Genomic DNA, 16,211 nt, shown 5'->3' on the forward strand with positions numbered 1-16,211 from the left:
CGCGGGGTCGATCCCAGGTCAGGCAAGTACCAATGCAACTTTTCTAAGTTTGTATGTACTTTCTAAGTATATCTTAGACACCATTGACTGTGTTTCGGATGGCACGTTAAACTGTAGGTCCCGGCTGTCAGTGAACATCCTTGGCAGTCGTTACGGGTAGTCAGAAGCCAGAAAGTCTGACACCAGTCTAACCAAGGGCTATCGGGTTGCCCGGGTTACTGGGTTGAGGAGGTCAGATAGGCAGTCGATTCTTGTAAAGCACTGGTACTCAGCTGAATCCGGTTAGACTGGAAGCCGACCCCAACGTGATTGGGAAAAGGCTCGGAGGATGATGATGGTTAAAGATTGGTCTTGATTGATTGGTAATTTTATTCTGAAAATGATGGACCCCATAGAAGACGTGTAAGGGCGGCTCATCCCTCGAATAGCTGCATTTTAGCGCACTACTTTCTTAGTAGATTTTGCGTTATGACATCTCCGAAGTTATTTTGTTCTCCATGGTTTCTACAAGTAAAAGCTTTTAGTTGAAGTAGGTTTTTTTGTTTTGTAAGACGGTCGTTGTTGTCACGTAGATAGAATTATTTTTCTGAGCAATCTAGGCAAGTTTTATTGGTATGGGAGTTTAAGTACCTTTCAACACGGTTCTAAATGACAACACTCTGAATTGGCTAATTAGGTACACATATAATGGAAACACTTTAATTCAGTTACAAGTGTACTAAGCATACTGTCTATGTCTATACACATAGTGTCTCTAACTGTGTAGACTTTTACCTAACTGCCAGCAGAAATATTCCATACTCCTTCATCCACAAAGACTTTTATGCACCAACTTCACAAAAAAACAAAACACACTCAGTCCACGAATGTTTTGTAAGCGAAACTTTCGTAAAATAGAATGTCACAGGGTAAAGGTTCAATACCATTAGACTGGTCGCCGACAGCTCGGGCGCGCCAATCAGTAAATTGCATCAACTTTAAACGTACTTTCATGGTGCACTGTGCAGGGCTGGCGTATGCAACTGTTGCACTGGGTTTTGAAACACAAAAAACTCGAACTTTACCGGCAAAATGAACTTAAATTTTTCTTGAAACTACTGTTTAGTTTTTACTTTGAAAATTGAACGTTGGAAATTATAGTAAACTCTTTGAAAAAATCTGTTTTCGGTGAATTTTCACGTACAAGTTTCATAGTAAACGGCTGTTTTAAGAGAACTGACGTTGATAGTGTCGGTGGACTTGGCCTTCATCATCATCATCATCATCTCAGCCATAGGACGTCCACTGCTGAGAATAGGCGTCCCCCTAAGATCTACACAGATACCTGTTGGAAGCGACCTGCATCCGCAGTCTTCCGGCAACTCTTATAAGGTCGTCTGTCCATGTTGTTGGTGAGAGAAACAAGAAACTTAGGAGAGACTAAGCCTTTGGAGAGTAAAATCTTTAGTAATGTTATTCAAGCGTTTGAATTAAATTCGAATTTATTTCGAGTCATTTGACAATACCCGAAACTTTTGGAGACGAGAGAATGATCCTGGTCACACAATCGTAGTCCAAAAATCCGCTTAGACGAGCATGGAATAGGCACCAAAACATTGCTTCTAAAAATTGCTCTAATTCTTTGCTTTGTAATTTTCTTTAGCAATTTTTTCAGGTCCATTCATTTTAAACCCAAAAAAAACCTTATATACCCGTGACACCCCTCATCAACCCCAATCAATGATTGGATAGTCGCACCCAGAACCCGTTATTTTTGTCGACACCCCTGTATCGATACTAAATGGATAGCTAGGTACCGTGTTGCAATTCTAATTGCTTGAAAGGTATTCCTAGTTCCTCTGTTCCGATTTCACAGTGAATCAAAGTAATCCCTAGTGAGGTGAAGTATTGATAGTGATTCTATCGATAATGCATCTTGTTTCTAAAGCCTGATGAGTGTAGATGGACGGAATTATTTGGCACCTAATGGAAACTGTTTGGTCACTAGTCCGTAAAGTATATTGTAGGTAGGTATAGTTACATCGATGTTTGGTTTGGGGACAAAATTACAATAGTGAATTGGACTCGCTATGTAAGTAGCTTAAGTGGGAGTATACACTTAAGTAACTGCCATAGAAAGTTATTTACTTACATAGTATTTATATTAAGGGGATTCTTTTTCTAAGTTTATCCCCCTGGTTATCTGCGGAACTATTGGAACTACTGTGCCAGTGCCGAAAAAAATCAATATTTTTTGCATGAACTGTAAGAAAAAAATATGGATCAATAGACAGCATTATAAACTTTAGGTATCGTGAATGAGCCTCATGTGGCCGTTTAACCATGATTATCCTCACGTGATTCCCTCATGATTATCCTCAATCACATCACAATAATTACATTCAAAGTTTATCGAACTCCCCATCAATCTTAACTTAAGATAATAATTTATTATCCCAGTCAATAGCGATCGTAACATGAAATAATACATACTACGTACTACACAGTCGGCCGAGAGTTGACCCGATGGCTGGCAATTTTTTTTTAAAGAAAATCTTTATTCCAATGAGGGTTTTTTCCCTTTTTTCTGCCACCGGGTGGCGCCACGTATGCGTCTGGTCCAAACAGCTGTCAAATAGTATGGAATTGTAGGTGCCGAACTTATTGTTTATTGAAATTCTGTTATATTGGAAGTGTTATTGATTTTATTATGGACTACGGTCAGAATAAGGTTTCCGAACTAAAAATTGAGCTAAGAGAGAGGGTGCAAAAGTCACTGGTACTAAGGAAAAGCTTGTTGAAAAATTTGTTAACACAATATGATTTAGTTTTTTTTATTTACTCAACCGCAATAGTAAAACAATAATGCAGTGCTTTAATTATAAAATAAAAAAAACACTAAAATCGTTCACTATTCATAGTAAAGATAAGCACTTTGACAGTTACCTGGACCTGACGACTCGGTGCTGCCACCTCGTGGACGCCATTTTAGAAAACCCTCATTAAAGTATTCAGACTGCCTGTTACCGGCTAAATACCTAATCGTTGTGATGTACATAGGTACTAACATTCATTTCCATACTGATTTGTAAGCCCAAACAAACTATCAGCCGACTAAAAGTTTCCAGTGTGCGGGTAATCTCAGTGATAACAAATTATTGGTACTAGGCTCACATAAACCGTTAGAGCCAGATTTAATTACCATAAAGCCAGTTTCTGTCTACATGGCTTCTGTATGCTAATCCTAGCGTGGGTACAGTGTAGGGTAGTCATTGTCATATTTGTTCCAAAAATAGGGTTGGTGGATTTTACAGCCCTTGTCAAGTAAATTTCTGAAATGATTAGAGAGAAGCCTACTACTGTTTTAAACAGTGTTTGTCTTTGCCTATTACAAAAACTCTTTCAAGATCGTGTTTAGCTAAAACTGAATATTACATTCAGACATTTTCATTCATTCCTTCCCAATCCATATAGTAATATACGAATCATGATCATCAGTTTCTATAAGTACTTTGTTTACAGAAATAATTAATAAATTGCCTATACTGATCTCTCTCCGGTCGTGTCGGATAGCCGTCACATCTTGCTATGAGAGTGAAAGAATAGTGAGTGCACCTGTGCCTGCGCAAATGCTCGTGCACTATAATATGTCTTGCGCAGTTGGCTAATCCTTACATAAGAACAGCCGCCGTTGCCGATAATCGGATAGAAGGATATCATCAACATCATCATATACTAAGACTGAGGAAATAAACAAAAGCTTGTAAACAATAGAAACAAGGAAAAAAACAAAAACCTTCGTTTGATATCCATTTGATTGACATACATTTGATGAATCCGAGCTCCCGATGACGCGTCGAAACATCAAAACTAACCTATTGTTCGAATATTTCGACAGCTCCAGTTTTTCACAGGGATACTGTTGAAAACCGATATTTTTGTGTCCATATCGAAATACAGGTGCATATAAATATTTTTTACGAGCACTTAGGTCGTGAGTTTGGCTGTTTCAATTTGGGCTTTTCAACTGCAGCCTGCATTAACGCAATGGCTGTGAAGGACAGTGCTGCACGGTGGAGATACGATTTGAAGAATGTGGCGGTCAGTGGAAGGGTCTGAACTGACCAAGAGAAGGAAGCTTAGGTACCGCATCATTGGATAGTGCACGGCAATAAGCTGAGTTGAGAATTGCAAGAAATTCAAGAGAGCATTCTTTTTTTGTTTTAACAGAAATTGATAGATCTGCTGTTAAACAAACAAAGAATGAGTTACCTTTTTATTTTTTTTGCTCTTGAATCAAAAGCGTTATGATATTGTATCCAATCAGAGTCTTAATTACAAGTAAAACTATATGTTTGTTTAAGTGATAATTAATATGTAACAATATCCGATATTGTTCAATTATCGAAGCGTTAAGATACAAGTAATATAATATTGTAATAGATTGGCGCCAAGAGGAAAAGATTTATTTAATCTTCCGAGAAACTGATTAGTTTATTCATACAAACTTTATATTATTCCAACGTTTATAATTATGTAAATTCTGTTGTGAGAAAAATAAGTAGATCTGTATCATAAAGATTTTATTATTGTTTCGGTTGCCTGGAGGGTTTTACTGTTTAATATATTGTAATTCTTATTTTGTCTGCCATACTTTTGCTAAGGCTTCGATGAACGCTCGGTTGAGTTGGGCATTGATGTAGTACAATATTATAATATATGAGAACAACATGTAAACACTTACCACTAAGGGCTTCAAATAAAAACTGCTAAATACAAAAAGTATTTGTATGCGTAATACTGTCAAAATGTTACAATCTGACCAAACACACGACTTATGTTCTTAGTTAAGTAGTTCTCGTAACATTTACATAACATAATTAGTTTAAGCCCAAACTTGTGAGCTCTGGACACGGAGGAAGGAACAAAGAACGGAGATTCCATAAGGCATTTAGGTCACGCGCCTTCTTGTAAGTCAACTACGTACGATTAGCGTGACCAAAACGTAAAACAAGTGAACTTCTTTGGGTTTTTTGAAAAATCTATCGAAGATTTTCCGTTCTACAAAAAAATGGGCGACTTCCAAAGAAGGCATATAAGGAGACAATAACGTTTGTCGTCCTCCGAACAGTTTGGCAACTAAAGAAACTGTGGGTGGATTTTGTAATAGTTGAAATGGCTATTTAGAACATTACTTGTGAGATGACAGCAGACAGACAGTATGGGAGAGAAAAACATGCTGCGCCGATCCCAAATAAAAAATAGGGTAAGAAAATGATGATGATGATGACTTTCTTAGGAGATTCTCCTTTATGACATCTCCGCTCGTTTTGCTTTCCGTGCCTCTGAATCAGTGACGCAACACCTAATGTTAATTAACAGAGCTTGCAAATTGAACAATGTATAATTCATGGCCGATAGGAAACTGGGTTTCGCCTAAAATATTATATAATAGTGTTGTTTGGCTAATTGGACGGTAGATAGGCTGGTACCCTAAATAAGTCTAGATATTTACATAACATAATGATATTCGGACTGAATCTCGGTCAGAGAAATACCCTAGTCGGCTATTGTTATGTTGGCTATATTATTGCGAAGATATTAAGAATGAGAGAGATGATTAAGATGGCTGGGCGATTTTCACAATATTTTATAAATGCCGTAACGGCATTTTCTTTTTACTAAAAGAGTGCTGCTGATTCAAATTGAGCCGACAGAATTAAAACCTTTTCAAATATTACGAAGTAGGTACTACTATATCCTAAAAAATACAATCAAGATCACAGTTACTCCAGGGCTGCGGGTTGTTCGAAAGACTTACCGCGGCCCTGGTACATAAAAGGCTTATGACGGAACACGACGGTTTTTAGTCAGTAAGAGTCTGACACTCTCTCACCGCTGCTAACCCACAGCGGGAGGGATCATTTGATGATTTTGACATAGTTAAAAAAAAAAGATCACATTTACTTGATTATAGTACCTAAACTTTGTTAACTAACTGCAGGCATGTAAGGTTAGAAATATAAATTATTGAGTATCGATCGGTGTCACTTCCAATACTTAAGTAAAGCAACTAGAACAAAGTTTCAAAGTAAATAAACTTCAATCTAAAGTATTAACAATAATTAATTGCTTCCCCAAAATAATACACAAATTGAATGCCTTCAGAAGTTTTCTAATTGCCACGAAATCTTGTTTTAATAAGAGTTCAAGTAATGGGGGTCGCACAAAATTTCAAATGTCAAGTAAAAGGAGAAAAAATACTTCATTAAAAATCTTATTTCCTACTTACTTCTATTGTATTTTAGCTTTCGCCAAGGGTTTCACCCGCGTCCTGTAAGGACTACTCCGAAACCCAATAGAAAAAAGAAACTATTTAAAAGTAACAACTTTAACGTACTCTTTACAACACAAAAAAAAGATATAATTAACTCTTTACAACACAAATAAATAGATTCGATTTATATAAACAGTGACCAACTATATAACATTACTGGATTAAAGTTTTTTTTTGGGGTCGGCTTTCAGTCTAGCGGGATTCTAAAATCAACAATCTAACAAAAAAACAAACACACAAAAAGCAACACATATGATTTAAAGCGAAGTGGAAAAGGGAGATAAAAACCCGGCTACTGAATACATAATAAGTGCTGAAACATCTGTGCATACGCCTCCTGTCTCAAACAATACATTAAGCAAAGGTTTACCAACGGATCCCAAAGATAATTTAAACAACTGGATACGCTATTGCGGGTGCCGCACCAAAAACAATGTGCTCCAATACGTGCACAACAAAAATGACACCACTGACAATGGCGTGTGCATGGCGAAATACTGAGCACCTAAAATATAATTCTGATTGCCATCGACTCGCCAAGATGAAGACGCTATTGTTGTTCCTTCCTTTCTGCCAAACAAAAGGTACTAGAGCGCCATTTACGGAGGACACAATTAATATGGAACCAATATCAAATAAAAATAAGTAAGATCAAGTATTGTAAACCATCGTTACCGTTACAAACTAGCTAATAGATGTGTGCTTCAAGTTTATGCTTATGTACCCATGACAGTTTTAGTGCGTAACGATCGCCCCACACGAACTTTGGCAGACTTTTTCTAGTAGATATTTGTGATGGTGGCGGTTCCGGTTCGTTAAATACTCTGGGCCATCTCCACATATTTATCATACCGCTTGACACATCAATTTAAATAAAACTTCTAACGTTTCTGGTGTATTTTGTAGCTGTTATTTTGGGGATAAAAGGAAGAAAATTTGTGGGTATAATGTAGGACTAAGGAGATTTTATCTCGGCTTGGAACAGTTATCACTACTAACACACTAACAAAAGCGCAGAAATACTGTTGGTTATTTAAAAACTTCTCTCCTCACTTTGGTACTCTGAGCCTTAGCGGAATAAAAGGAAAAGCCTATCGAGATTTCATATTTTTGTACATTCATTCATATTACATATTCTCTCAAGTTTAAACAATTTAAGCTGAAAACTAACTCGTGAGTATTAGCCACATATGAACTTTTTGGAATATAATATTCATTTATTTGCTCAGAATGTAGGTATATACAATAAGGTGTCTACAGAAAATGTTTAAGCATCCTAGTACATTCTACCATTTTGGCATGCAAACGTTTGATATGATGCAATTCATCATTACACATGCTTAATGCTTATACCTACAACTAAAAACCGGCCAAGTGCGAGTCGGACTCGTGCACGAAGGGTTCCGTAAATTACAGTTAAATCAACCTATCTCAAAAACTATAAGAGATACTTTGATCAAACCAAAAATCGTTGAAAGAGTTAATTAGCATGCATCACCTCTATTTTTTTTAGAATTTTATACCCCGTAGTTATAAAAATAGAGGGGGGGGGACATACTTTTTACGACTTTGAGAGCTGATATCTCAAAAACCGTTCACTTTAAGAAAAATGTTTTTTAGAAAACTTTATATCATTTTAAAAGACCTTTCCATTGATACCCCACACGGGTATGTACATCGAAAAAAAAAATTTCATCCCTCAGTTACATGTATGGGGGGCCCCACCCCCAATTCTTTTTTTTACTATTTAGTGTCATATTTTTGTAGCGGTTCATACAACACATATTCCCATCAAATTTCATCACTGTAGTACTTATAGTTTCCGAGTAAATCGGCTGTGACAGACGGACAGACGGACAGACGGACAGACGGACATGACGAAACTATAAGGGTTCCGTTTTTGCCATTTTGGCTACGGAACCCTAAAAAGTGTCAGCTAGAAAGTCAGATACAGAGTAGTAGCATTTATTCAAGAGAAGTGTAATTGGAATGATTTAAATCGTATAAAAAAGGTCACAATATCCCAAGCAAGGCCTACTAGAAAGAAAATCATAGTAACCTAAGTACAAGAACCGATATAACCACGAAGAAAGCCCAAAGGAACACGAAAAACATTATGCAAACGAGGAACCATAATAAACCATTATCCAATTACAATTCACCGTGCGCACCTCCCATATAATTAGAGTTCTTAATTAATTGTTACGTGAACAATGGCTTCTCTTATTATAGAAGTTTTGGACATTTCTTTGAATGAAGCCAGTAAGAAAGCGGCTGGCATTTGTTTTGAATGGAGTATGAATGCACTTATAAGTGTGCGCAATCTCTGTGTTTTTAATGGCATTGTTTCTTTTTGACTGGACTTTGTCATTGTACGTAATGAAAATAAAGATCATAAGTTGCAAATTCGTCTCAGTTGGTCTAATGATAAGTCTTAATTTAAAGTGCTTAGAAAAAGTATTGAACTTAATTTAAACATTTTTAAGCATGAATATCTGGGCATTCCAATGACCTATGTAGCTAGAATAGAAGATAATGATAAACTATTAAGTCTGCAAAGCTTAGTAAACTACCAATACTGCAATATATTCCAGTAGTTCCAAATTCATATCGTTCGCCAACTTGATACGATAAGTAAATTCGGTCACAAATGTGATTTGTGGATCCCATCGTTTTTACCACATGCAAAGTTAGAGGCAGCTAAAACGTGCGCAGAAAACATATTGAACCGGTATTTGGTTAAACTTTGCAGCTTTGTGGGAACGACAAGTCTGTCACTAGGTATTTTTGATTTTCACAATAGCGAAACTGCTGTTGGAAAAGGTGATACGAAAATGGTTGAAAATATGGAACTGTTAGAAGTGGCCTTAATATATAATGATGAGTAAAAAAGTGAAGTGACGATTTAATAAATAATTGATTTATCACTACAATATGCATATACTTAGGATAACACAGGAAAGATATATGTAACACTTAAAATGACGGAAAATATACAAAAGAAAAATAATAATACAGAGCTAAGACTTGACAACATGGGTTGAAATCCGGACAGCGACCTCATTTTTCCATTTGTTGTTGCTTTGTACGATTATTTCGACATCATAAAAACATCATAACCCACTTACGAAAATCTAAGTAAGTTACTTGATAACTACAGTTTGTTTTGGAGTATTTTTATTATTTATTTAGTTAAACTTTATGAAACATGAGACATTGCAAAGGCGGACTTAATGCAGTGATGTGAAAATGTGGTGATCTATGCCTCAACTTTGAAGAAGTATTTACACACATTAATCATATGTCAATAATCGTCGAGTTATTAGACCACAATTTACAAAAGAAATAAAAATATAACCATTCTTTAACCACTTGTTGGTCTAATCAAGTAGTTCATGATTAATGAGGGCTAAGCACGCTAGCAGCTACAAAATGTGAGCAATTGAAACAATTTACTGTTACCTACAGCTTTTATTATTGGAAATGTAAGGACAATTGGAAAATTACTGTTATTAAAATAGGTATTAGAAAATGAAGATAGAATGACACAATAAGGTCGAGGTTTTTCCGAAGAAATAGTGGCGGTAACCGCAGATGTTAATCAGTGTTAAATGTTGTACGTTGAAATGGTTTGTCGTCAAGCCTTGTGAACGGAAACTGTAGTCGTTCTAGTTCATACATGGTCCTAAAAAGTGATAAGCATGATTAGTTCACCATCTTAACGCCAATTTTCATCTGCTTTTTTTTTATGAAATAAGAAGTCATCCCCTCTTGATGTGGGTGCAGGCAGATAGTAGTAGAATCAAACTTTTATTGACTAAATCTCATCTTTATTCTTCTGTACCAGGGCCTCGATAGCACTTTAGAAAGATCACAAAGCCCCAAATTGACCTCTAGATAACCTTTTTCAACTATCTTAAGGTGGGCTTAAGTGTCTCCAGATATGGATACCAATAATTGACCTTCAACATGTTGTATAGTCGAACACTACATGATACGTCTTATTAGGGCTGTTTTTTGTTCCTTTACATTACAAATTCCTATCATATCACCTACTATGCTAAAACTGAAAATACCGTCTAAAACCTAACCAGTGTCGCTTCCGCCACCATCCAGACCATAGCCTAAGCTCTTACAAGCCTCATGAATATTTAGAGCACGTCGGCGGCTGCCTTTTGCGTTCCCCTTGCATACCTCGCTTTATCAAATATATAGAACTGGCTGTTCCTCGCGGTTCCACCCGCGTCCCTAGGGAAATATTTCCCGCAACCGAATCAAAAAGTAGCCTACCTCCTTTCTTAGGTTCTAGACTACGTAGATACCCATTTGAATCTTTTCAGTAGTTCTTGACATGAAAGGGTGACAGAACTGACAGACAAACAAGCAGAGATATTTTCGCATATGTATTATATTAAAATAAGGATAAAACTGACTTGAGGTAAATTTACCTTTGAAACCGTAGCGATATCAGTTTCCGAAGGATGGTAGAACCTTTTTGGAAGATTCAAATATTTTTGGAGATTGCTCTTATGGATTACGGGCCTTTTGTTACGTGATTTTCAGCGTGAATGGGGAAATGAGATGATAGAGAGAATAGAAGAAATAAAAAGATTGATGAATATATTGGTAAGTACATATTTTTTTCATATATTTGGTTGGCTCACCTGACTTTTTGGCACTATTCCCTTTGCCGCCATTTTTGTTCCTCCGCGGGTAGAGATTAATTTTACTCTGGCCACACCCCATCACTGAGTAGATAATTCACATTTCAACACAAAATCACTTGATCATCTTAATTTTATTTTTATTTCTTTCTAAATATCACCACACTTAGATTTTGGTTCAATTAAAGTTTAGAATACACTTCCACTTAATTTTATGTTTTTTCGATTTATAAAGACGAAAGCTTTGCTCCATGATTCCTTTCCTGAAAAAGAAATGATATCATTAGAAAGCTACAAATACAGGGTGAGGTTTGGATGAAGCTGGTATACAGGGTGGTTAAATAAGCCCAAGCAGATAATTATGGAAATTGGGCCAAGGGTTCACAATTCGGTAAACATTAGGGTGAAGGGGCTCATGGTTTTGGATAACCTTTTTGAAGGTCAGTCGAATACAATAGGAAACAATAGAACTAGACTGCTTCCTTATTTTAGTTTCCCTTAGTGGCTAGATCCCCTCGCTATAACAGCATGACGGCGCCTCGTTATTTTTGAACAAAATGTGGTCATCTAAGTTGCCCAAACAACATCACTAAAAATTATTTATTCAATTTAGTTAGATTTTTCATAGATGTAGATTTATTTCTAAACTAGTCTAATTTGCATATAGGTAGAGGTAATTCAAATAAGTCCCAACCAACCAACCCCTTTAAAAAAACATCAATTACATTAAAATACATATTAAAATCATTTCCAAAATCAATTATTACACAATCAAAGGGTAAGCACAACAGTTGGACTGACAAGCTCCTGTAAACATTTATCAGCTGAATGCCCGAGGGAACAAGGGGATTGCAATCAAACGAGCAGACGATACAATTGGATCCAATTGGCTAGGCAAATTGCATTAATATTGCTATCTTTTTGTTAAAGCCATTGTGAGAAAGAGAATGAATTTTGGACTGGAAAGTAAGGACTTAGGCCCAAGTTCATAGAGTGTATAAACATCAGGTTTCTTTAAAAAAAAATGTTTACTATTAAATTGAACAATTTTCAAAGTGAACTGACGTTTATGTTGTCGGTGAAAACAGGCCTAGTGCAAATATAGGCAGAACGATACGGTTTTGACAAAGTACAATTGTATAGCATTTTCTTTCAAGTTTATTAATCTTTTTTATTAGTATACTTTAAAACAAAGATAGCAATATTTTTGTAGAACACCATACAGAATCGGGGCATTTACTTGGAGTAAACACTGCAGACAACATTTGATCAATTTTCTAGCAAACATACACATTGGATTTTAGGAGACAGCAATTTTATTTCCACTAGTATTTTTTTTTATTTACTAACCTCTAGTATTCAGGGTGACTTATAATTTACGACAAATTATAAGTATCCCTGTTTAGATTAAGATAATATTTTGTGTCACTTGAAATTATATTTTTACGTCATTGGTCAGTTCACAGCAGGACAAAGGGCTCATGTGAAAATTACTAACACACCAAGGGTGGGTGCTGAATTATACCAAAAGAAAATTATACCAAAGCGTCCACAACAAAGGTAAAACAAATACTTTTTGTAATTAATCGAAGTAAGATAAATAAAGTTTATTTCGTTATTATGTCTAAACTGAACACAACCTAAGTTTGGACCCTGCTGTTAGCGCAAACCATTTACGAAAACTGATCACTAAAGTATTGTCCACTTCAAAATCAATATGACACCCCAATCGACGAACACAGTTGTTATTTGAACAAACAACGCTCTATTTCTGTTCTAACATTTCCATTAATACTTAAATCAAAATACTTGATTTATAGCCGATATAATTTGTCACTGGTCTTCTGTCAGTCATCATAGTGACTGCTTCGGGTGATACGATGGTCATCATCTGCCTAGCCGTTTTCCAACTATGTTGAAGTCGGCTTAAAGTCTAACCGGTTGAGTAATAGTGCTTTACAAGGAGCGACTGCCTATCTGACGTCCTTAACACGGTTTTCTGAGCAACCCAATACCCCTTGGTAAGACTGGTTGACAGACTTCCTGACTTCTAACCACCCGTAACGACTTCCAAATATGTTCAAATTACAGCCATAAAATATTTGATTTATAGCCGATATAATTTGTCACTGGTCTTCTGTCAGTTATCATAATGACTGCCTCAGGCGATGCGATGGCTGGTAATGAGCGAATGTCACGGCCGAACGCATTCATTGATGCACTGTTGGAATCGCAATTTGCAAATTGATTTCACATTAGCTTTTGTGTGTGACTGAGCGTGTTTCTCATAATTGTTGTTTTATTAATTGCTACGTTTTGGATGGCTCTTCAAACTCATTGGACAGATACGTTCTGTTTGGTCCGCAACTTCTTATTCTTCACAAGGGCGTGCGTTAAACTTTTTGTTTTTTATACGCCTTCTACAGAAAGTACATCAGGAAACAAATTGTTGCGCTGCAACGTGAAACAAGTTTATGCCGGTTGGAAACTTCTTTTTGATGTGAATGCCAATGGTTATTAAAGAAAAGAGTAACATTAAAAGACTTAAAAGAAAATCTAGACATTCGGATTCACTTCTTCGTCATCATCCCAATTTCCCAATATTATTTAGTGTAGGTATTGCATGTTTTTTCTGCCATTTCCTATCTGACGTCATCGACAGCCATATCGTCTTTCAATCCATTCGTCCAAATCAACCCTCTAGCTCGGTCTTTGTAGAGCTTAGGTCTTTTCATCACGGATAATAATACTTTCATATAAAATGTAAGTAGTGTGAATATGTGTTTTTTCATGGCCGACAATAATGAGTTTACGATGGTAATGATGTTTTTTTCAAAGTTGTGTATCTGTTAGTCTAATATTATTGTTTTCAAATGTATTTTTAGGAATAATGATTATGTGCCAAGGCTATTGTAATGTATTATGTTGTTATTTCATGTTTTTATTATGTGGCAATGCTTTTATGGGATTTTCCATGTCCATTTTCTGTCAAAACTACGCCAACTATTTTAATAACGAGATTTCAACGGTCGAAGTTTAACCAATGTCCCGATGTACTAGAAGTAATATCAACACTAGCTAAAAAACATTATATACTAATGTTATTATAAGCTATGTATTTAAGCATAAAGATTCGTCAAAATCCGGTCCGCAGTTCTTGCAAACGGTCATGAACAAGTGTGTGCAAACAATTTTGATGCAATCTCACCTTGATATGGTCATTCTTAGAACATCTAAAATTCTCTCACAGGCAAACATACAAACAAAGTAAACTAACCTAAGTAAACTTTAGTTGCACGTGCCTGTAAACGTGTAAATGCATCTGCGAATCTAGCTGTGTGTCCCAGGAGACCAGTAGTGCAGGTAAGTATATAGGTCAGCCACGTGGACTTGGGAACTTGAATTTATTTTCTTACCTCTTCGTGAATTAAATGTGGTTCTACCTTGCGAATAAATACTTGTATTTTCTTGCATTACTTGACTTCTTTCTATGTAGTTGACATCGTCATCTTCCTTTTCTCAACTGAATATGTTGGGGTCAACTTCCAGTCTAACCAGATGCAGCTGAGTACCAGTGTTTTACAAGGAGCGACTCTGTTTGCATATAAACGAAGGCAGGAAAGTTTTTTCTCTATGGTTTTCATCCTTTATTAAAAATATTGATTTAGAACTAATGGGAAAGTTTCAATTACCTTTCATCGAAAAAAGACAGACGTAACTACTGTTTTTTGTATGTTCTGATTGTTTAATCAATAAAAAGCCTTCGATGGGAATTTAAATATTATGTTTAAATGTTTTTAAATACCTACCTAGTTCTGTTCATTGTTTATTACCCACCTTTGTGAAATGTATTACATTTATAGAATGCAAATAAAAACCAAACCCACTATTTTCTCACAAAATAAAATCAAACTTCAATAAAAATATTGAACCGAGCCCAAATAATGAATTCTCAACTACACGAGCACTATCTAGGCAAATAAATCTAAATGCTGCCCACCCAGTTATTTTCCATAAAGTCCGCTCCCAAATTGGTTTTCGTCAAAAAATGGGCCAATTGCAGTATTTATTAATATTACTGGAACAAAGCAACCCGGTCAAATGGGCCATTGTGAAGGCACATTGTTTTTTATCCGCGCCCCGGGCATACGCCAATTATTTTTACCCGGACCTGATGGCATTTAGATGTTCGGCTATTCATGTTAAGTGTGTTAGTAGGGGTAGGTATTAAGTTATTGATATTGGTTGGTAATCTCTTCATAATAAGTGTATTATTTTGGCTGTTCTTTTTAAAGGGGTTTTCCAAGATTCCGATATTCATATGCTTGCTTTTTGCTGCCAACTGGGTACTTTCCAAGTTTTCTATGTTCATAGGCTTGCTTCTTGTTGTCAATTGGGTATTAATTTAAAATATGGAAAAATGACTATGTTATTTATTCATTTAAACAAAGACACAAAGACTAACGACCTATCCCGGTTTCACATACCTCACAAGACAATGTTTACACCTTCCAAGTAAACCCCTTTGCCTATTGGTGTAAACCGCATGAAAATTCGTACAGTAGTTTTTGAGTTTTGCGAATAGACATGACAGGACATTTTATAATACTACTGATTAGCATCTAAGTTATAGATAATAATATAACATACTTATAAGTATTTATAGTGATAATAACAGTGATTAATTAAAATAACGCTATCAAGATGTAGCACGTGTCAAATCAAACATTAACAGAATTACTATGTAAATAATTTCCGTACGACATAATTGCATTGGTCACGAAAACTTTATTTATACTCTTTTTACACAAACTCTTGGAATTTTTATGTGACACGACTTGTTAAGGGAAACATAATAAAGTGAATGATATAAGATTTTTTGTTTGGACTACATGAAGAAATTAGGAAATTGGCCAAATCTGGTGGTGGTGTTAAAGATTCTCAGCAATGAATAATACAATATTAGGATAGAGTAATCTTTAATAGTACCGACCCATGGACATTTCCCATTATACACGCATGACAATGCCGAATTTCCCTCACCTTTGGGTAGTAATATTACAAAAATTGAAGAGTTTGTTTGATTGAACCAGCTAATCTCAGCTATAGCCCGATTTTATAAAATCTTTGAGTTTTAAGTATTTATCAAGGGAGGCTTTTCATTCGAAAGTTGTTTCCACAGGATGTGGACTAAGCCGCTGGTGAAACCTGGTATTTATGTTAGGTACATG

The 16,211-nt window shown here is 35.9% G+C and overlaps 1 protein-coding gene across 2 annotated transcripts in view; it reads right to left on the minus strand.

Moving 5' to 3' along the window:
- Positions 1–16,211, minus strand: part of LOC110381080 (trithorax group protein osa) — an 83,292-nt gene that overhangs the window by 19,785 nt on the left and 47,296 nt on the right. Inside the window, exon 2 of one of the 2 annotated variants that reach the window (XM_021341278.3) lies at positions 10,981–11,243. The exons of the other annotated variant lie outside the window; for it this stretch is intronic. Within the exon in view, the coding sequence (XP_021196953.2) occupies positions 10,981–11,062 (82 nt within the window). The 5' untranslated portion in view covers positions 11,063–11,243. The remainder of the gene's footprint in view (positions 1–10,980; positions 11,244–16,211) is intronic. 2 annotated transcript variants of the gene reach the window in all.

The sequence above is a fragment of the Helicoverpa armigera genome, chromosome 5 (assembly GCF_030705265.1).
Source record: "Helicoverpa armigera isolate CAAS_96S chromosome 5, ASM3070526v1, whole genome shotgun sequence".
NCBI lineage: Eukaryota > Metazoa > Arthropoda > Insecta > Lepidoptera > Noctuidae > Helicoverpa > Helicoverpa armigera.